The following is an 18,841-nucleotide window of genomic DNA, read 5'->3' as shown; positions in this document are numbered from 1 at the left end:
AACCACAACAAAATCTTTAAATCTTCAAATTATGATGTTTGTTTGTTTATCGGTTTTTATATACCGTTGTTTGGAACAAGCCATCACAACAGTTTCCAATGTTGGTAACTAAATTGTTTTTATACTGCAGAGCCCGCCCTGAAGCAGCGTTTGAAGCAAAATGTTGACAACGTTGGTGGTGGTCTATCAAAAATTTTGATTGTTATAAGCAAGCATCCAGCAACAGAAAAAAAGATCTTCAAGTTATGAGAGAAGTTTCTCTTGCTTTTTCATGTCGGGTTACATCGCCGTTACAACAAATGAGGTTTTTCCTGTTTGAAAATTAAAGATAAAATGGGCTATTAAGAAGCAATACTGGTAGCCACCAGATAACATAGATTTTGGAGTTGAATGTGACTTCATGAGAATGAACTCATTGCAAACAATATCTTCTTTTTTTGAGAGAGCTGGAAAGAGTTGGGTTTTTTAAAAAAAAGTATTTGTCATAAATAACTCAATTGCTCCTCGATAACTACGCACTGTTCTCTAACAGAATCTATTTTCAAATAGGATATTTTAGTTTAAGAAAGGGATGTAACCGGTGATTGCAGCAATTGGCTGGTAAATTTCTGAATCATCAGATTTTGTGCCAATACAGAGGTCATCCCTTCATTACAAAAAAAGATAAAACATTAAAAAAAAATCTTTGATTGTTAATAGATTTGCTAAAATTATGCACTTTATCTCAAAAAATGACATAGCAGACCTAAAAAAGTTAGGACAACAAATGTTAAAGGTGATGGAAACACTTCCTTGTAGAGAGACTAAATAGATTAAAGTGCCTTTAGTTGGAAAAGGGGACATGATTGAGATGTAAAATCATGAGTGGAGTGGAATGGGTAAATAGGGAATGATTCACTCTTTCAAACACTAGGACTAGGAGACTCTCCATGAAACTAACAACCAGTAGATGTAAAAGAAATCATAGAAAATGTTTTCATTCAATGTACAATCAAGCTGTGGAATCTGTTACCAGAGGATGTGGTCAAGTCAGGTATCATAGTTGTGCTCAAAGATGGTTGGACAAGTCCATAAACAGTTATTAGCCAGGGATACTTGGGAAAGCCGGTGCTTATTGGGATCTGCTGGGTACTTGTGACGGTGTGGCCATTGTTGGAGATAGGATGCTGGGCTCAATTGTCCTTGGACTGACCTAGCAGGGCACTTATGTTATCTGAGCATCAGAATTACCAGAATAATCGTGGATTACAAACTGGCTAAAAGACAGGAAACAGAGAGTAGGATTAAATGGACAATTTTCTCAGTGGAAGGCAGTGGGCAGTGGAGTGCCTCAGGGATCTGTATTGGGACCCTTACTTTTCAATATATTTATAAATGATCTGGAAAGAAATACGAGTGAGGTAATCAAATTTGCAGATACAAAATTGTTCAGAGTAGTTAAATCACAAGCAGATTGTGATAAATTGCAGGAAGACCTGAGACTGGAAAATTGGGCATCAAAATGGCAGATGAAATTTAATGTGGATAAGTGCAAGGTGATGCATATAGGGAAAAATAACCCATGCTATAGTAACACAATGTTAGGTTCCATATTAGGTGCTACCACCCAAGAAAGAGATCTAGGTGTCATAGTGGATAACACATTGAAATCGTCGGTTCAGTGTGCTGCGGCAGTCAAAAAAGCAAACAGAATGTTGGGAATTATTAGAAAGGGAATGGTGAATAAAACAGAAAATATCATAATGCCTCTGTATCGCTTCACGGTGAGACCGCACCTTGAATACTGTGTACAATTCTGGTCACCGCATCTCAAAAAAGATATAATTGCAATGAAGAAGGTACAGAGAAGGGCGACCAAAATGATAAAGGGGATGGAACAGCTCCCCTATGAGGAAAGACTAAAGAGGTTAGGACTTTTCAGCTTGGAGAAGAGATGGCTGCGGGGGGATATGATAGAGGTCTTTAAGATCATGAGAGGTCTTGAATGGGTAGATGTGAATCGGTTATTTACTCTTTAAGATAATAGACTAGGGGGCACTCCATGAAGTTAGCATGAGGCACATTTAAAACTAATCGGAGAAAGTTCTTTTTCACTCAACGCACAATTAAACTCTGGAATTTGTTGCCAGAAGATGTGATTAGTGCAGTTAGTATAGCTGTGTTTAAAAAAGGATTGGATAAGTTCTTGGAGGAGAAATCCATTACTTGCTATTAAGTAGATTGATTTATTTATTTAAAAACTTTTCTATACTGTCGCTAAGTTAGGTACCATCACAACGGTTTACAATAAGGCACAAACATTAATGATGGAAAAATAATGAATTCTATCCACTAAACAGGTGCCAACAATTTACGGTAACATAGGGGGTCATTTATCAAAATGCGGTAAGGCGTTTTCGCATGTGTTAAGGGCTTATCGCATGCGAAAAGCCCCGTTTTCGCATGCGATAAGGGCTTTTTGCATGCGTTAAAGGCCTAACGCATGCAAAAATGTGGTTACCGCATGCGATTGCACCATATCGTATGGTGCGATGCAAATTCCAAAAATAGGTGGAGTTAGGGGCGGAGAGTGGGCTGGGTTAGCCTGCCTGCGAAGAGCTAACACACAGCCATAACGCCGATTTTAACAACACCTCTTTAGATTGTGTTAGGCTGTGCGATAGCTGCTGTGACCATGCGGTGAGGTTTCATTGCCATTTGTGATGTGTCCCATAAGGCATATTTCAGACAATTTGAAGGCTCCAGAGCCCGGAGAGAGAGAGAGAGAGAGAGAGACCATAATAGCATGGCCCATAGGCAGGTATTTGTATCCCTAGGGTAGTCCCACCTAGTAACTCGAGGTGGGGATTAGGTAAGTGTGTAGGGGGTTAGGGGCCACTTTGACATGCTACGTGACACCTACGAACAGAACAGTGGTCTCTTGTGAAGATTAGCTGGCCTTCGGAGTGAGGAAACTCACTCCAAGATGAGATTTGGGCAAGGTTCTCTCAACCTAGCTTGATGTTACCCAAGTAGAGAGTACATCAAGCTAGATTGAGAGAACACTGCACAATGCTCATCTTGGAGTGAGTTTCCACACTCCGAAGGCCAGCTAATCTTCACAAGAGACCACTGTTCTGTTCGTAGGTGTCACGTAGCATGTCAAAGTGGCCCCTAACCCCCTACACACTTACCTAATCCCCACCTCGAGTTACTAGGTGGGCCTACCCTAGGGATACAAATACCTGCCTATGGGCCATGCTATTATGGCCAGTCTCTCGCTCTCGCTCTCGCTCTCGCTCGTCATTGCAAAACTGGTCTCCCAGTGGTTGAATGCAGGAAATACATCAGGTTTGGCCCTTATCGCAGAATCTGAAATGGTATTGCAATGTGCACTAACTTAGCTCTTCGCACAGGTAATTGCGATAAATACTATATTAGCATAAAACACGCCCCTTTTGCTATCGCATGCGGTACTTACCGCATTTTGATAAATCCAGGCCATAGTTTGTTATACTTGCTCATAGGTGGGTGTGATACATCATGTCCATTCTTTTTTTAGTGACAGATTTAAAATAGAGAACTTATAGTATTTTATTCTTTGGTGGTAAGCGAAAATAAATAAAAATACATACCCTTGTAGATTGGGGTAGTGTTCTTGGGTGTACTGCAGATCACCTTCCATTTTCCCTGTGTTTTACTCTCCTTTCTCTTTGTTATACGCTTGTTTAAATAACCATGTTTTAAAATTCTTTCTGAAGGTTTTGATGTTTCTTTGTAAGTGGATCTCGACAGGCATGCAGTTCCATAGCATAGGTCCTGCTAAGGAAAGCGCTCTTTCCCTTACTTGGGTTAGTCTTGCTGTTTTGATTGAGGGAATGGTTAGTAAAGCTTTATTTGCTGATCTCAGGTTTCTGTGAGGGACGTGTACGGAAACGGCTGTGTTCAGCCATTCACCTTTTTCATTATGTATTAATTTATGTATGGTACATAGGGTTTTGTATTGTATTCTTTGCTCGATGGGTAACCAGTGTAATTCATAAGAACATAAGAAAATGCCATACTGGGTCAGACCAAGGGTCCATCAAGCCCAGCATCCTGTTTCCAACAGTAGCCAATCCAGGCCATAAGAACCTGGCAAGTAACCAAAAACTAAGTCTATTCCATGTAACCATTGCTAATGGCAGTGGCTATTCTCTAAGTGAACTTAATAGCAGGTAATGGACTTCTCCAAGAACTTATCCAATCCTTTTTTAAACACAGCTATACTAACTGCACTAACCACATCCTCTGGCAACAAATTCCAGAGTTTAATTGTGCCTTGAGAAAAAAGAACTTTCTCAGATTAGTTTTAAATGTGCCTCATGCTAACTTCATGGAGTGCCCCCTAGTCTTTCTACTATCCGAAAGAGTAAATAACCGATTCACATCTACCCGTTCTAGACCTCTCATGATTTTAAACACCTCTATCATATCCCCCTTCAGTCATCTCTTCTCCAAGCTGAAAAGTCCTAACCTATTTAGTCTTTCCTCATAGGGGAGTTGTTCCATTCCCCTTATCATTTTGGTAGCCCTTCTCTGTACCTTCTCCATCGCAATTATATCTTTTTTGAGATGCGGCGACCAGAATTGTACACGGTATTCAAGGTGCGGTCTCACCATGGAGCGATTCAGAGGCATTATGACATTTTCCGTTTTATTCACCATTCCCTTTCTAATAATAATTCAGTTAGGGTTTTAGTGATATGGTTTACTTTTACCAGTCAGAATTCTAGCAGCCGTGTTCTGCAGTATTTGGAGTGGTCTAATTGTGGTGTATGGTAAGCCAAGTAGGAGGGCATTACAGTAATCAGTGTTAGCGAAAATTAGAGCTTGTAACACTGAACGGAAGTTATTAGTTGTTAGTAGTGGTTTTAGTCTTCTAAGAGTCATTAGTTTGGCGTAACCTTCCCTTACTTTTAAAGATATGTGTTTCAGGTTAAGCTCTGTGTCAATTATCACTCCAAGGTTTCTTTCTTTCTCTGCTAAGACTATTTTTTGGTTGTTTGAGTATGATTGGGTTTTGAATGATTTCAATGTTTTTACGTTCTAAATGTAGGAATTCTGTTTTCTCAATGTTAATAACTAATTCCATCTGGTTTAGTAACTGTTTGATATCGAGATACAAGTTGGCTATATTCAGTGTCTTTTCAATTGTCATCGATGGGTAAAATTAGTTGAATATCGTCAGCGTATATGTAGTGTGAGATGCCTAGATCAGCTAGTAGGTGACATAGTGGTAGTAGATATGTTAAATAGGGTGGCTGATAAAGCTGATCCTTGTGGGACTCCTGTTTGAAGGTTTATTTTTTTTTGACATTACGTCTTTTATCTGTACTTGGTAGTATCTATTGCTTAGGTATGATTGGAACCATTTGATTGTTTTGTTACTTAATCCTATTTCTTCTAATCTATTTAGTAGGGTGTTATGATTTACAGTATTGAATGCTGCTGATAGGTCTAGTATCATTAAGATGTACCGTTTACTGCTATCAAAGCCTCTCATGATGTCTGTTAGGGCAAGCAGTAGAGTTTCTGTGCTGTAGTTTTTGCGAAAGCCATGTTGTGATGGGTATAGGATATTGTTGTTCTCTAAGTGTTCAGCTAGCTGTTTTTGTATAGGTGTTTCTATTAATTTTGCGATTAGTGGTAAGTTAGATACTGGCCTATAATTGTTCAGAATGCTCGGATCACTGGTTTTTTTTTTTTTTTCTTTAAAATAGGTTTTACGATTGCCCCTTTTAGTGTGTCTGGCATGGTTCCTTCTGTTAAGGATAGATTAATAATTTTTGTTAGTATCGGGGAGACTGTGTTGGCTACTTTTATGTCCATGGTTGGTATTGTGTCTTCTGCAGGTGGGGCAGGGTTTATTCTTTTTAGCATGGTTTCAACTTCTAGTTCTGAAATTTCAATGAATTCCTTCCATTGATTAAAAAATAGCCACTGCTATTACTAGCAATGGTAACACGGAATAGACTTAGTTTTTGGGTACTTGCCAGGTTCTTATGGCCTGGATTGGCCACTGTTGGAAACAGGATGCTGGGCTTGATGGACCCATGGTCTGACCCAGTATGGCATGTTCTTATGTAACTTTAGCCAAGTATATTCAGTGGGAGACTAGCCTACTAAATATGCCCCCAATATGTAGATCTGACTGCACCATTAGGGTTTCCAAGTCTGGAATGTTACTACTCAGACTGAATGTGTTTTGTGCTCATTGCTTTCCAGATATCCCTTCTTCCTTTGTCTTCTTCCCACCTGTCCTCATACCTTTCTCTTGTCTTCCATGTGTATTTGTGTTTTTCATTGCTAACCTTGGGATTCATTTACTAAGCATTTTTCCCATAGACACAGAAAGGCAGAAAAGCCTTAGTAAATCAGACTCTTTATCTGTTGGGGGTGACAGCCTGTTTTTAACGTGCTTCTGTTTGCCATCTCAGAGGGAGCTGATTTAAAAATAAAGAGCCTGTAGAGATGGAGAGATTGTGCTACACATCCTTCCAGCAAAAATACAATTTCACCTTTTAGTAGTAGTAATTCGGAAGCTTTGATATAAAATATCTTCCTTATAGAGTTTTAATAGGTTCCAATTTCACCTTACTCTAATTTATTGTGTGTGTGTGTATAATTATGTATATATATGGTTTTGCTGTTTTTTTTGCAGCTTCATCAGCCATCAAGTGGATTTAATCTTGATGATCCTCGTTGTCGCTTATTGCAAACAGAATATAAAGCTCTCCAAAATCCACATTTGACTTCTTATCACAAGCGTAAAAATATGCTGCGGAAACTGAAAAAAGAGGAGTATATCATAAAAGATAAAGTAGGTAGAAATCTTGTTCAATTTTTGCGCTCTTAGATTCAGATGTATCAAGCATTATTCCATTGACATGAAATAGGAGAAACATAGTATATCAAGCCCATCAGGGTTTAATTAAAATATAAACTTTAGTTTTATGCACATTTACTTTTGAAAGCCATTTGGGAACTCATGCGAGGAAAATTGTATGTGTAACGCGATTATATGCATGCTTTTTCTGGCACTTGCAGTGGGTGTTTCAGGGGCAGAGTTGGGATGGGGAAAATCTGCATGCATATTTTGCTTTCAAAACATTTGCACATAAATGTGTACACAAACTGATACCAGCTGAGAAGTGATATAACTGCCTGCTCGTATGTCTGTCTGCCTAATGATGCGACCTGGGAATTTTCAGAGTGGTCTTTGTGCATAAGTCCATTTTGAAAATTTGAGCTAAAATCTGTGAGTACTTCAAGCCCACAAACCGAATCCATATTCAGGCTGCTGAAAATTGCCCACCCTCAATGTGGATAAGTCCTGGGGTATATTTAGGTCAAGGAGGAAAAGAAAATGTGCAGTTGGTATTTTCATATCTTCACGCACACTTTTTTTACCAGAAAAATTCAAGAGACTGCGCAAACTTTGTCCCTATGGAAAGAATGTATATTTGCTCCTTCTGAAAAGTGATACAAAGACCGAATAAAAAGTGCATGCGGGCTTTACCCTAATCTGAATAGTGTTCAGAATTTCCCTTCGTATGTTTTCAGATGTGTAATAAGCTAAAATCCAGCAGTCACTTTAGAAGTGTACATAGATTGATCATTTTCACCTAGGTATGTGAAGCCATACGGTTATTCATCAAATCACGTTAGGGCTTCAAAGTGCAGTAAAATGGGTCTAACACACAAATGCATGATCTTTATCACATCGTGTATTTGCATACAAAAGCTAGCTTTTTATGCAATTGAGGGACTCCTACTGCCTGTGGCAAAAATTTATCTCCCACTAAAGTGGGATTTAACATTGGAAATAACACCTTTTTATGGTGCGGTAGAGAGGTTAAAGTTTTTCCTGTCGCTAGCAGGGCCGAATTAGCCATGCTGTCATAGGAACTGTCAATCAGGGCCCGGGAGGCAGAGCTTTCAAAGAAGGAATCAGAGCTCTGTGTGGCTGTGCATGAGTTCCCGCGCAGGAAATAGAAATATCCTCAGTCTGTTTCTTTCCGTGAGCGAGAGTACACACGGAGCTTCATTCTCCTCAACTATTTTTTCTTTAGTACAAAGATAAAATGTCCAAAAAGGCACAGAGGCCATCCGGCTTCAAACCCTGTCTATGCGGCAAGATCATGTCCATCACAGATGGACATGATCGCTGTTACAGATATCTGGGCCCTGACCATGATCAGGGAGCATGCGAACATTGAGGTAGAATGTTCCCAGAGGCAGTGAGCACAAAAGATCGAGGATCTCAAGGCCCGAGCTCAGGGCTCTTATGCCCCGCCATTGGAGGCGCACTCTTCACCAGGCCCTGCAAAATTGCAAAGCCTGAAGGTAAGACGGGCCGCGTCGATGGAGCCATCCCCCTTCCAGGCCTGGAGGGCATGACCAGCCTAGGGAGATCCTCAGGGGCAGAGAACCCCACAGGTCAAAGTCGAAACCCCCTCAGGACCGATCAGGGTCTCAGCGTCAAGCAGTAACGGTGCTGGTGACGCAGACTAAGACTGAGTCTGCCATCAGCGTCAGATTTGGCATGAGCAACTATAATACAGATGCATGCTCCATTGACACCGAAGCAGACGAAAGCTGCGTCGACTACGACACAATCATTGAAGCATTGCGTTGACCCATCTCAGAAGCCGAAGCACGGTGCAGGGAGGGCACGACTGCGGTGCCGAGGTCTGTGCACAGAGGGGGTAACGCACGGCGCAAAAGACTCAGCACGGTAGAGAATAGACTCCGCAGCCGACACACGACATAAAGGCAACACCGAAATAGACTCATGACGCTGAAAAGGAGTTCAGGACAGCGTCATCGACGCAGAAGATATCAAAATCGTCTCACAAACCTAAGGAGTCAATGCATTAGACTTAAAAAATAGAGTACCTATGACGGAGATTGGGTAAAATCTCCCAAAGAAACAGGGCAGGTCCAGATCAAAGGACCAGAGCACAAAACACTCAAGTGTATCCAAGTGACAACGCTCGCCCATATCGAGCCCTCAAGTATTGAGACCTTCGACCTCGTTGATGGGACAGCATACACCGGGTCAGGTGTCTCCATCAGAGGATGACTGGATTGATGTACCATCTTGGTCCTTCTCTTCCTCATCAACCTCGCAAGTATACTCCGACCTTTCTTTGGTGTCGGAGTTGTGACCGAACCTAGAGTTTACAGGAACCTCTCACAAAAAAAGAGGAAGCTCATTGAGGACTTATGACCACAACCACAAACATGGGGAAAGAATAAAGCGGGTATTTTAGCAGCAGCTCTGTCTCCATGACATCACCAAGGACAGTCAAAGCCTCGCATGCCACCTCAAGCACAGCAGGCTTTTTCACAATTATCAGAAGCGCTCTCGGGGTTCTTTGAATCGTTACAGTCCAGTTTTGCTCTCCCTCTTTCCCCAGCTGTGAGCTTACCGCACTCAGCAACACCATCAAGTGAGAAGACTCCAGAACCCCCCACAAAAACCCCTCCACCAAGCCCGTCACAACCTATCACGCTACTACCTTCACCTGTCCGACTGCAATCACCTCAGACTTCCCCGGACACGTCCATGGGATACCCCTCGGACCTATCAGACGATCCTCCTGAGCCATATTCCCCTCTGGAGGATTTGTCCTACCCTAAATTTTTGGAAAAGGTGGGGTCCATCCTCCAGTTGGATGTCCAAAAGGTACCCGATCCATGAGCAGAGACACTAGGACTCCTCAAGATTTTTGACTTATCAGCTGAACCAATGTCCTTACCATCTCAAGGTCCTCGATGCAATCTTGGAGAAATCGTGGGAGACACCCTTCACCACTGCGCCAGTGGCTCGCAAAGCAGATTTAAAGTTTCGCATGAAACAATCACCTTACTACATGCAATCACTGCTTCCCCACAATTCCATCGTGGTAGAGTCTGCCATGCAACTGGCTAAAAAATCTAAGTTGCATGCGTCAGCGCCCCCGGGTAGAGACAATCGCTGTTTGGACGAACCTGCGAGAAAAACCTTCCAGGCAGCAATGTTGTCTGCACGTATACATCAGCACCAGTTTTACATTCTACAATATTTGTATGAGTGCGTGCAGGCAGTCAAGGGTATGCTCTTTATCTCAGAGCTCACAGCGCAGACAGCACCACAACCGATTCAAGACATAAGGAGGGCATTCGACATTTGCTTCGAACGGTCTATGAAGCATTTGAGACCTCCTTCAGATTGTCCACAACAGCAATCGCTGCATGATGGATAGCGTGGCTCCATGCTAGCATAATTCCAGAGGACGTCCACAGTAAAGTATCGAACCTACCATGTAAAGGTGGGAACCTCTTCGGGGATAGATTCCAAGAGACTGTAGCGAGTCTGAAAGAGCAGGCAATTGCAGTTGAGTCTCTAGCTACCCTATCGTCATATCCTTCACAGAGGCGATACTTTGCAACGGGACGTAGGCAATGTTTTTCCCCGACACCCTTACCTTGCCTCTTATCTGCCTCCCGCCTCATATCGGCCTCCCGCCTACCAGCTGCAACAGAATGCAACAACTGCAGTCGTAGAGGGGAAGGGATCTTGCTAGATCCCAGCGCAACCAGGGACAACCTGCTGCGCCATCCAAGACATCTGTCTTTTTAAGGATTCCGTTGCCGCCGCCACCACCACCAGCCACACTGCCAGACAGAATAACATCACGATTGGCGGCATGGACTGCCATAACCTCCGATCGTTGGGTTCTAGACATTGTGCCAAATGGTTACCAACTTCCATTTTCACAGGTGCCCTCGCTTCCTCATCTGATAACGACCTACCAGGGGCATCAAACACAGTTAGCTACGGAAATAAGGTCACTGCAACAACAGGGAGCTATTCGCTCGGTTCCTCTACCTGCCCACAACAGGGACTTCTATTCACCATACTTCCTAATTCCCAAGAAATCCGGGGGCCTTCAACCAATCCTGGACCTCCGAGAATTGAACAAACACTTGGTGAAAGAAAAATTCAAGATGGTATCCCTGAAGGCCATACTACCTGTACTACAACCCAACGATCGGATGTACTCCATAGACCTGAAAGATGCTTATACGCACATCACTATCCACCCAACTTCGTGGCGTTACCTGTCTTTTCAATTCCGGGACAAGCATTACCAATATGTGGTTCTTCCGTTCGGACTATCAGCGGCCCCCAGAGTATTCACGAAGTGCATGGCAGTTGTGGTGGCTTCCCTCCGGCAGAAGGGTATGAGGATATTCCCATATCTCGACGACTGGCTTCGGGTGGCATCGCCCCCCTATGCATCCTGCTATAGCAACTGCAACAGTAATACAGTGCTTAGACGAGCTGGGGCTTGTCATCAACATTAAATCCTACTAAAATTCTACAGTTCTTAGGAGCACGATTGGATACCACTTGGAGCCGAGCCTTTCTGCCAGAGGACAGATGATTGGAGATGCAACATTTGCTTCGTGCACTCTGTTGCGTTCGTACCTGTTCTTGCCCTCGCTCAACCCTCTCTACCTTTGTGGCGACTCCCTTCGAATCTGACGGACAGATGCTGCCACGACTTCTCCTCACCTCTTCGTCCCGGAATCCCCGGGCTGGCCTGACGCTGTGGATCCGCCATGTTCCTGATGACGTGCGCGCGCTCCAGAGTTTGTACTGGCAGGAGCACGAACCTCTGGGGCGTCCCCCCCCCCCCTCCCCGGTAGGGATGTCATCCGCTTCCAACTTAAAAGGTCTTTGCTTGCAACTACGAATCGAGTTAGCAAGGGGAATTCTTTCTCCGCTGCTCTGCCTCCACAAACTTACCAAGGGGTACCTGCTCCTCGGGGGCCCCGCTCTCTTCTTGATTTCAGATTGCTAAAACGGGATCCGGTACTCACTCCTCGAGGGCCTACGTGCCTGAATACTCAGACTCCTTACTGCCTGGAAGCGATCGCAGACGTGAACACTGTGAGTTCTATTACAGATAGGCCCTCGTGGAGCGAGTACCGGTTCCTATGTTCCTAATACCCTTCAAGACTCTCTTCTATTCCAGAAGCCATCTCATACACAGATATTCTGAGTTCTTATTCCAGATTGCATATAGGAACCAGTACTCTCCTGTTCCTGAATATACTGAAGACTCTGTTGCATAGAAGCCATTACAGATATATACAACTGTGAGTGTATCATCTGCCACTGGTTATGTATCCATATATCACACAATAGAGAGATCACATATAAATTAATGTGTAACCGTTTATTGAATTCACAACAAACTTCCCTACCTAGACACAATAAAAGCTGAACTAGCACATTCACTCCATACTCACATACATTTAAAAAAACATGTATATGCACAAACAATGTTACATAACTTTTTCAATTAAGTACATCCATATGTTTACAAAAATTGTCAATATCAGGTGTGTGAACTCCTACTCAATTTTAATTAAAAAATATTTTTAATTCATAAATACTTTATCCATATCCTGGTTATGTATCCAGCATACCCTGTCTACTCTATAGTTTTTCTCTACAGCTCAGCAACCCAGAGATTGTAATTCCAGTGTCTGAGGGACTTCGGCCCTGCTGGGCACATCAGCTCACTACTGCCACCTCTGGTGGTTCAACTTCCTGTCTAATAAAGAACTATCTGTGTTTGTCTCCATACTCCAGCCTACTCTGTGGTCCCTCTCAGGATATCCTCCTGGGGGACGCTGTCATCTGCCATTGACCCAAGAATTCACCAAATTCCATTAAGTGTTTATTCTTTACACTACTTGAGCGGTATCATACAGACTGCCACTCTGTGAGAGCCTACACACAATATATTAACTCCGCCTACGAAGTATTACAAACTGCTAGCTTCTCCCCTCTGGGGGAGCAGCATTGAACAGATTGCTAGCTCCGCAGTCTAATCCATAACAGATTGTTAACTCCGCCCTCCTGGCGGGGTGCTCGCTAATAGATTGCTAGCTCCTCCCCTCTGGAGGAGCAGATCGATAACACACTCAGATTGACACTGCAGCCTTCAGCGCATCAAATACTTAGTGTTGGGACACATGGCGGCAGCCATCTACACAGTACCCAACACACGATTACATATGCGACATCTGCAGTGGGGGTTGAAACGTCATTGGAAACACTCACAACCCTTAACGCACAAACGGGCTGATATAGTACAGTGCACTCCGACAGAGCGCACTGTTAACATGCCATTGTACGCGCGTTTTCCCTTACCCCTTATTCAGTAAGGGGCGGAAAACGCGCGTCCAACCCGTCGAACCTAATAGCGCCCTGCATGCATGTTGACGGCCCTATTAGGTATTCGTGCGTGATTCAGTAAGTAAAATGTGCAGCCAAGCTAATTTCTTTGGGCACCAGGAAAGTGCACAGAAAAGCAGTAAAAACTGCTTTTCTGTGCACTTTCCTGGTGTCCTGAAGGGTGGGTGGAAAAAAAAAAATTTAAGTCGGCCGGCGGCTGTCGGGTCGAAAACCAGACGCTCAATTTTGCTGGCGTCCGGTTTCCGAGCCCGTGGCTGTCAGCGGGCTCAAGAACAGACGCTGGCAAAATTGAGCGTCCACTGTCAAACCCGCTGACAGTCGCCGCTCTGGGCCAAAAGGAGGTGCTAGGGATGCGCTAGTGTCCCTAGCACCTCCTTTTGCCCATTTCTATCGCCGGACCTAATTTAAATACTGAATTGCGTGCACAGGCGAGTGGCCTGTGTGCACACCGGGAGAGCGGGCAAACGCCCGCTCTCCCACGGACTTTACTAAATCGGCCCGAAAGTGAACCTCACCCCAGAGATGTCAACTGACATAACTTGGTGGCTCAAGACGGCGCTAACCAAGGGTGCCATCTTCAGCACTCCCCCGCACAACACTGTACTTACCACAGATGCCTCTTGCAAGGGTTGGGGAGCACATTTAGATCTGGAAACGCAAGGACAATGGTCCCATCATGAACAGTTTCTACAGATCAATCTGTTGAAACTCAGACTGATTCGAAATGCAGTACAAGCCTTTTTTCCTCAACTGCAGGGACGTCGTGTCATGGTCTACACCAACAACCAAGTAGCAATGCTCTACATCAACAAGCAAGGAGGGTCAGGTTCATGGTCCCTTTGCCGGGAAACACTTCTCATGTTCGACCATGCACACTGCCACTCCATCCATCTGCAGGAGTAATCAACACCCGAGCAGACAGACTCAGCAGGGCATTCTACCCTCACGAATGGGCACTCAACCACCAGGTGACTCACGACATTTTTGCTTAGTGGGGAGTCCCGTCGTTAGATCTATTCGCCACAGAGGAAAATGCGAATGTTCCTCTCTTCTGCTCGGTTGGCCCAGTCAACAACGGATAGCGCAAGATGCCTTCCTACTCCCTTGGACGGAAGAGCTGATGTATGCGTTTCCTCCAATTCCTTTCATCACCAGAACTATTCAAAAGCGTATACGGGATGCAGCATAGCTGATATTAATAGCCGCGGTAGACCTTTCTGCTGGACCTCTCCGTCGCAGAACCCATCCCATTACCGGATCGACCAGATCTCTTAACACAAGCGGGGACTCTTCAACACCCAATGCACTTCTCCCTTCACTTGACAGCATGGAGCTGAGTGGCTCCTCCTAGCTGAACAGGGCATATCCTTAGAAGCACAAGAGGTCATGTTGTACTCAAGGAAACCATCCACTAGATGGAGTTATGGATTCAAGTGGAATAGATATTTGGCTTGGTGTACATCAATTTATTATTTATTAGTGACTTTTCTATACCGATGTTCAAAGAACATCACATCAGTTTACATGAAATGGGGAGAAAAATAAATTACATAAGTAGGTAACTGGGGAGCAAAATAAGATGGATAACAAAAGGCATAATAGGGCGGAGGTGGGATAGAGCAAAGAGGTAACATTATAACTTTACGAACATGGTATTTAAAGAGTCAAAAATTATTAATTTGAGAACATGAGTTTTACAGAGACGAAATTTATGACTTTAAGAACAGGAAGTTTACAGTGGCAAAATGGAGCTGGTGGCTTGTTTGAAAAGCCAGGTTTTAAAATTTTATTTTTCTTGAATTTGTGGGGGCAGGGTTCCAGATGCAGGTCAGGTGGCATATCATTTCAATTTGAGGGTCCTACAATGGATAGTGCTCTTTCTTTGGTGATTATAAGGCGGGAGGTTTTAATGAGGGGTATGTGCAAGGATCTGGAGGGTCTATTGGAGGTTTGGAATTATAGGGAGTCGTTGAGCCAGTGTATGTTATGATTGTGTAGTGTCTTGTGTATAATGGTGAGATTTTGTAGCAGATTCTGAAGGGGATTGGGAGCCAGTGGAGGTCTTTAAGCACGGGGATGATGTGGTCCTTTCTGCGAGTGTTTAGTGAGAACTCTAGCAGCGGCATTTTGTAGCAATTGGAGGATTTTGATGGTGGAAGAAGGGAGGCCTTGCAGGAGGGAATTGCAGTAATCTAATTTGGAGAATAATATGGCCTGGAGGATGTTAGATTGTTCGCCCGAAGCCCTACTTGACTACCTTCACACTTTATACAGGACAGGTCTGGCAACTGCATCGGTATGAGTCCATCTCAGGGCTATAGCGGCCTATCATAGACCACATCGGGGCCATCCAATTTCGTCCCATCCATTGATCTCCAGATTCATCAAGGGCTTAATTCGACTTAGACCACCGATTTCTAAGCCTCCGGTACCGTGGAACCTCAACCTGATCCTTGAACAGCTAATGCTTTCGCCCTTTGAACCACTAGATTTAGCTCCCATGGTGAGTCGTGTATCTAGTTGCAGTGACCTCGGCACGCCGCATTAGTGAACTGCAAGCCTTGGTCCATTATAGTCCCTATCTTCAATTTTAACACCATAAAGTTGTACTTCAAACTCATCCATTGTTCCTTCCAAAGGTGGTATCGCAATTCCATTGAACTTCCATTGTTTTTCCCTAAACTGCATGGAAACGATAGGGAACGTTCTTTACATACATTGGATTGCAAACGTGCTTTAGTCTACTACAAACAGACACATTCACCTACGCAAGCATCGCAATTGTTTGTCTCCTTCCATCCAGAAACACCAGGTACTCCAGTGGCTAAAAGGACGATATCTAGCTGGATAACAGTGTATTCAATTCTGTTACAGCAAGCAAAATTTCTCTTCTCCGCCAACCACCCATCAGGTGAGGGCGGTGGCAACTTCAATAGCTCATCTGAGAAATATACAACCCAGTGATATTTGCAAAGCGGCCACCTGGTCATCCCTCCACACTTTCACATCACGTTACCGCCTAGATCAACAGGCATCCGAATACGCCAAGATGGGGAAAGCAATTCCTCACTCTTAACAACGTAATATTTTAGTCTACTTTCCACCATATATTGATCATGCATATGACAATTATGAACAAATAACTGGCGTGATTGGGAGCTATGGCCTCCCATGACAGCATGGCTAATTCATCCTGCTATCTACAGAAACACTGTTTACGGTAGGCAAACTTGCTTTTCTTTGCAGGATAGCCACTGTTATCCCAGGACAAGCAGGATGCTAGTCCTCGCATATGGGTGACGTCACTGACGGAGCCCTATTGTGGGAAAACTTTCTGTCAAAGTTTCTAGAAACTTTTGACTGGCCCTGTGAGGCCACTGAGCATGCCCAGCATGCCATGATATTCTCTGCCACAGGGGTCTCTCTTCAGTCTTCATTTTTCCGCGCTGCTGTAAGCATCGCAGAGTAGGAGCCGTTGCGAGTCTCTCTCACAACAATTTCTGACTAAAAAGTCATATTTTTCAATAATATTTTCTCCCATCGGGATCTCTCGGGGTTTCCACCGACTGGTGAGTACCTCTGTCTCGTTTTTACTCTTCGAGTAAAACAGAAATTTTTCTCTCACGAATTCCCTCATTTTGTCATCGACAGCCGTCGATCAAAAATGGCTACGGGCTTCAAAAAATGCCCTGTATGTAACCGGACAATGTCCATCACCGACCCACACCTCGAGTGTGTGATGTGTCTCGGTCAGAATCACGACGTCAACACCTGCCCAAAATATGCGGAGATGACTGTGAAGGGACGGAAGGCTCATCAAGAGAAAATGGAACATTTTGTTCCAGCTTCAACCATCTCCCTCGACGTCGTCGAAATCGTCTCCGGTCGGAGTTCCCAAACATATCTTGATTAAAAAAACATCGTCCGGAAGGATCAGGGGATCATCCGTCTCCAGCGTCGTCGACGGCATCGATGAAGTCAATCGGCGAACACAAAACAAAGCATAGTCATCGACACAGACGTCGGAATCATCTCTTCCCCCGGAGGAATCGAGCGCAAAGCAGTCACGGAGCCAGGAAACGCCGGTTCCTTCACCGCGTGGGCCTGTTCAAAAGGATACGTCGATTCCTGAACCTCCACAGGGCTCTGTGGAGGATCTGCCAGCACAGCCTCCGCCACCGTGTACAACTGCTCTGACTTAATCAGTTGTAACGCCAGAATTGTCTGATCTTATCAGGCAAGCGATCATCCAGGCTCTTAAGGAACAGCAAGTAACTCCGGCGCTCCTGCCAATGCCGGTGACAATACCGATGCCGGTGCCAGGATCGAAGTCGGTTTCTGCACAGAGGATGATTACTACATCGATTTATGCGCAGATACAGACCGGTTCATCGATGCCGACCTCGATGCCAACCCCATTGACGTCTTCGACACCATTACTTGCACTTCCATCGATACCAACATCGATGCAGCCGTAGTCTGGGGATCCAGAACGACATGATTTGGCATTTTTCCAAAGTCTCTTAAAAAGATATCAAGAAGTTATCGATGCCCTTCCACCGAAACCATCAGAGGACACTTCTCCATGAATACCATCTGATCTGCAACCAGGACCTTCGGGCCTTCATCAACAATCATGATCTTCCCCACTGTCTCCATATAGGGATGATCAACATACTGATACATCCTCTGAAGAATTCATGTCTGAGCCGTCTCCACCAGAGGATTTGTCTTTTACCACCTTCATTCAAGAGATGGCAGACACCGAGAGAGCTTTTCAAGATGGCGCCCTGACCAGACGTGGCTAAAGGAGCTCCTGAAATTTCCCCTTGAACTGTTTTCAAATGCCACATACTAAGCGGAAGGCCCGGGTCCGTGGAGGGGAAAATACCTCCACACCGACCGAAGCCTCCCAAACGCGGATAGGAAGCTTTTTTGCCACGCTGCCTCCACCAACGCCGGGAGATCTGGTCGCTATAGGGAGAGAGGAGGAGAGTGAAATCTCCCTATTGACTGAGCCATCTCTGAGCCCCGGCTCACCAAAAAGACCGCCGCCCCCGGGACGGGGAGAAGATCTAAAAAAGCAGCCCTCCGAAGAAAGTAGCGGAAGGGTAGAGATGTTAGCAGGTAAAGAAACAACACTGGGACTTGCCGGTCTGGAGCAGGGACGTGTGGAGCCCCGAGGAGAGGCAGGAGGACAAGCAGATCATGTGCTGGCTGCAGGAGCCGTCCCGCTGAGAGAGAACAAGGGCGTCGAGGAAGCAGTAAGTGGGGGAAGGGCAGCTGAGACTCGAGAAGCAAAAGGAGCAGCTGAGACTCGAGAAGCAAAAGGAGCAATGCTGGTGACCACCCCAGGCGAAATTACTCTCTCCATGATTTGGGCAGCACTCAAATCCTTAGAGACTGCTATAGGAGGACTGACAAGAGAGGTTCAAAGTATTAAAGAACAAACTAAACAAAATGCTAACGAACTGGCTATTCAAAAAGAAAAAATGGGAAAAACAGAAGAGCGGTTGGAAAATGTGGAGAAAATACAGTCAAACTTAATACAGTCAGAAA

General features: G+C 44.5%; 1 protein-coding gene across 1 annotated transcript in view; it reads left to right on the top strand.

The window, feature by feature from the left end:
- The window catches only part of LOC115093338 (fibrous sheath-interacting protein 2-like), a 561,966-nt gene that overhangs the window by 55,655 nt on the left and 487,470 nt on the right, over positions 1 to 18,841 (top strand). The window contains exon 3 of the mRNA XM_029604965.1: positions 6,683 to 6,841. Coding sequence (XP_029460825.1) covers positions 6,683 to 6,841 — 159 coding nt within the window. The remainder of the gene's footprint in view (positions 1 to 6,682; positions 6,842 to 18,841) is intronic.

Source organism: Rhinatrema bivittatum, chromosome 6 (assembly GCF_901001135.1).
Source record: "Rhinatrema bivittatum chromosome 6, aRhiBiv1.1, whole genome shotgun sequence".
NCBI lineage: Eukaryota > Metazoa > Chordata > Amphibia > Gymnophiona > Rhinatrematidae > Rhinatrema > Rhinatrema bivittatum.
This window is presented reverse-complemented; position numbering and strand designations above follow the sequence as displayed.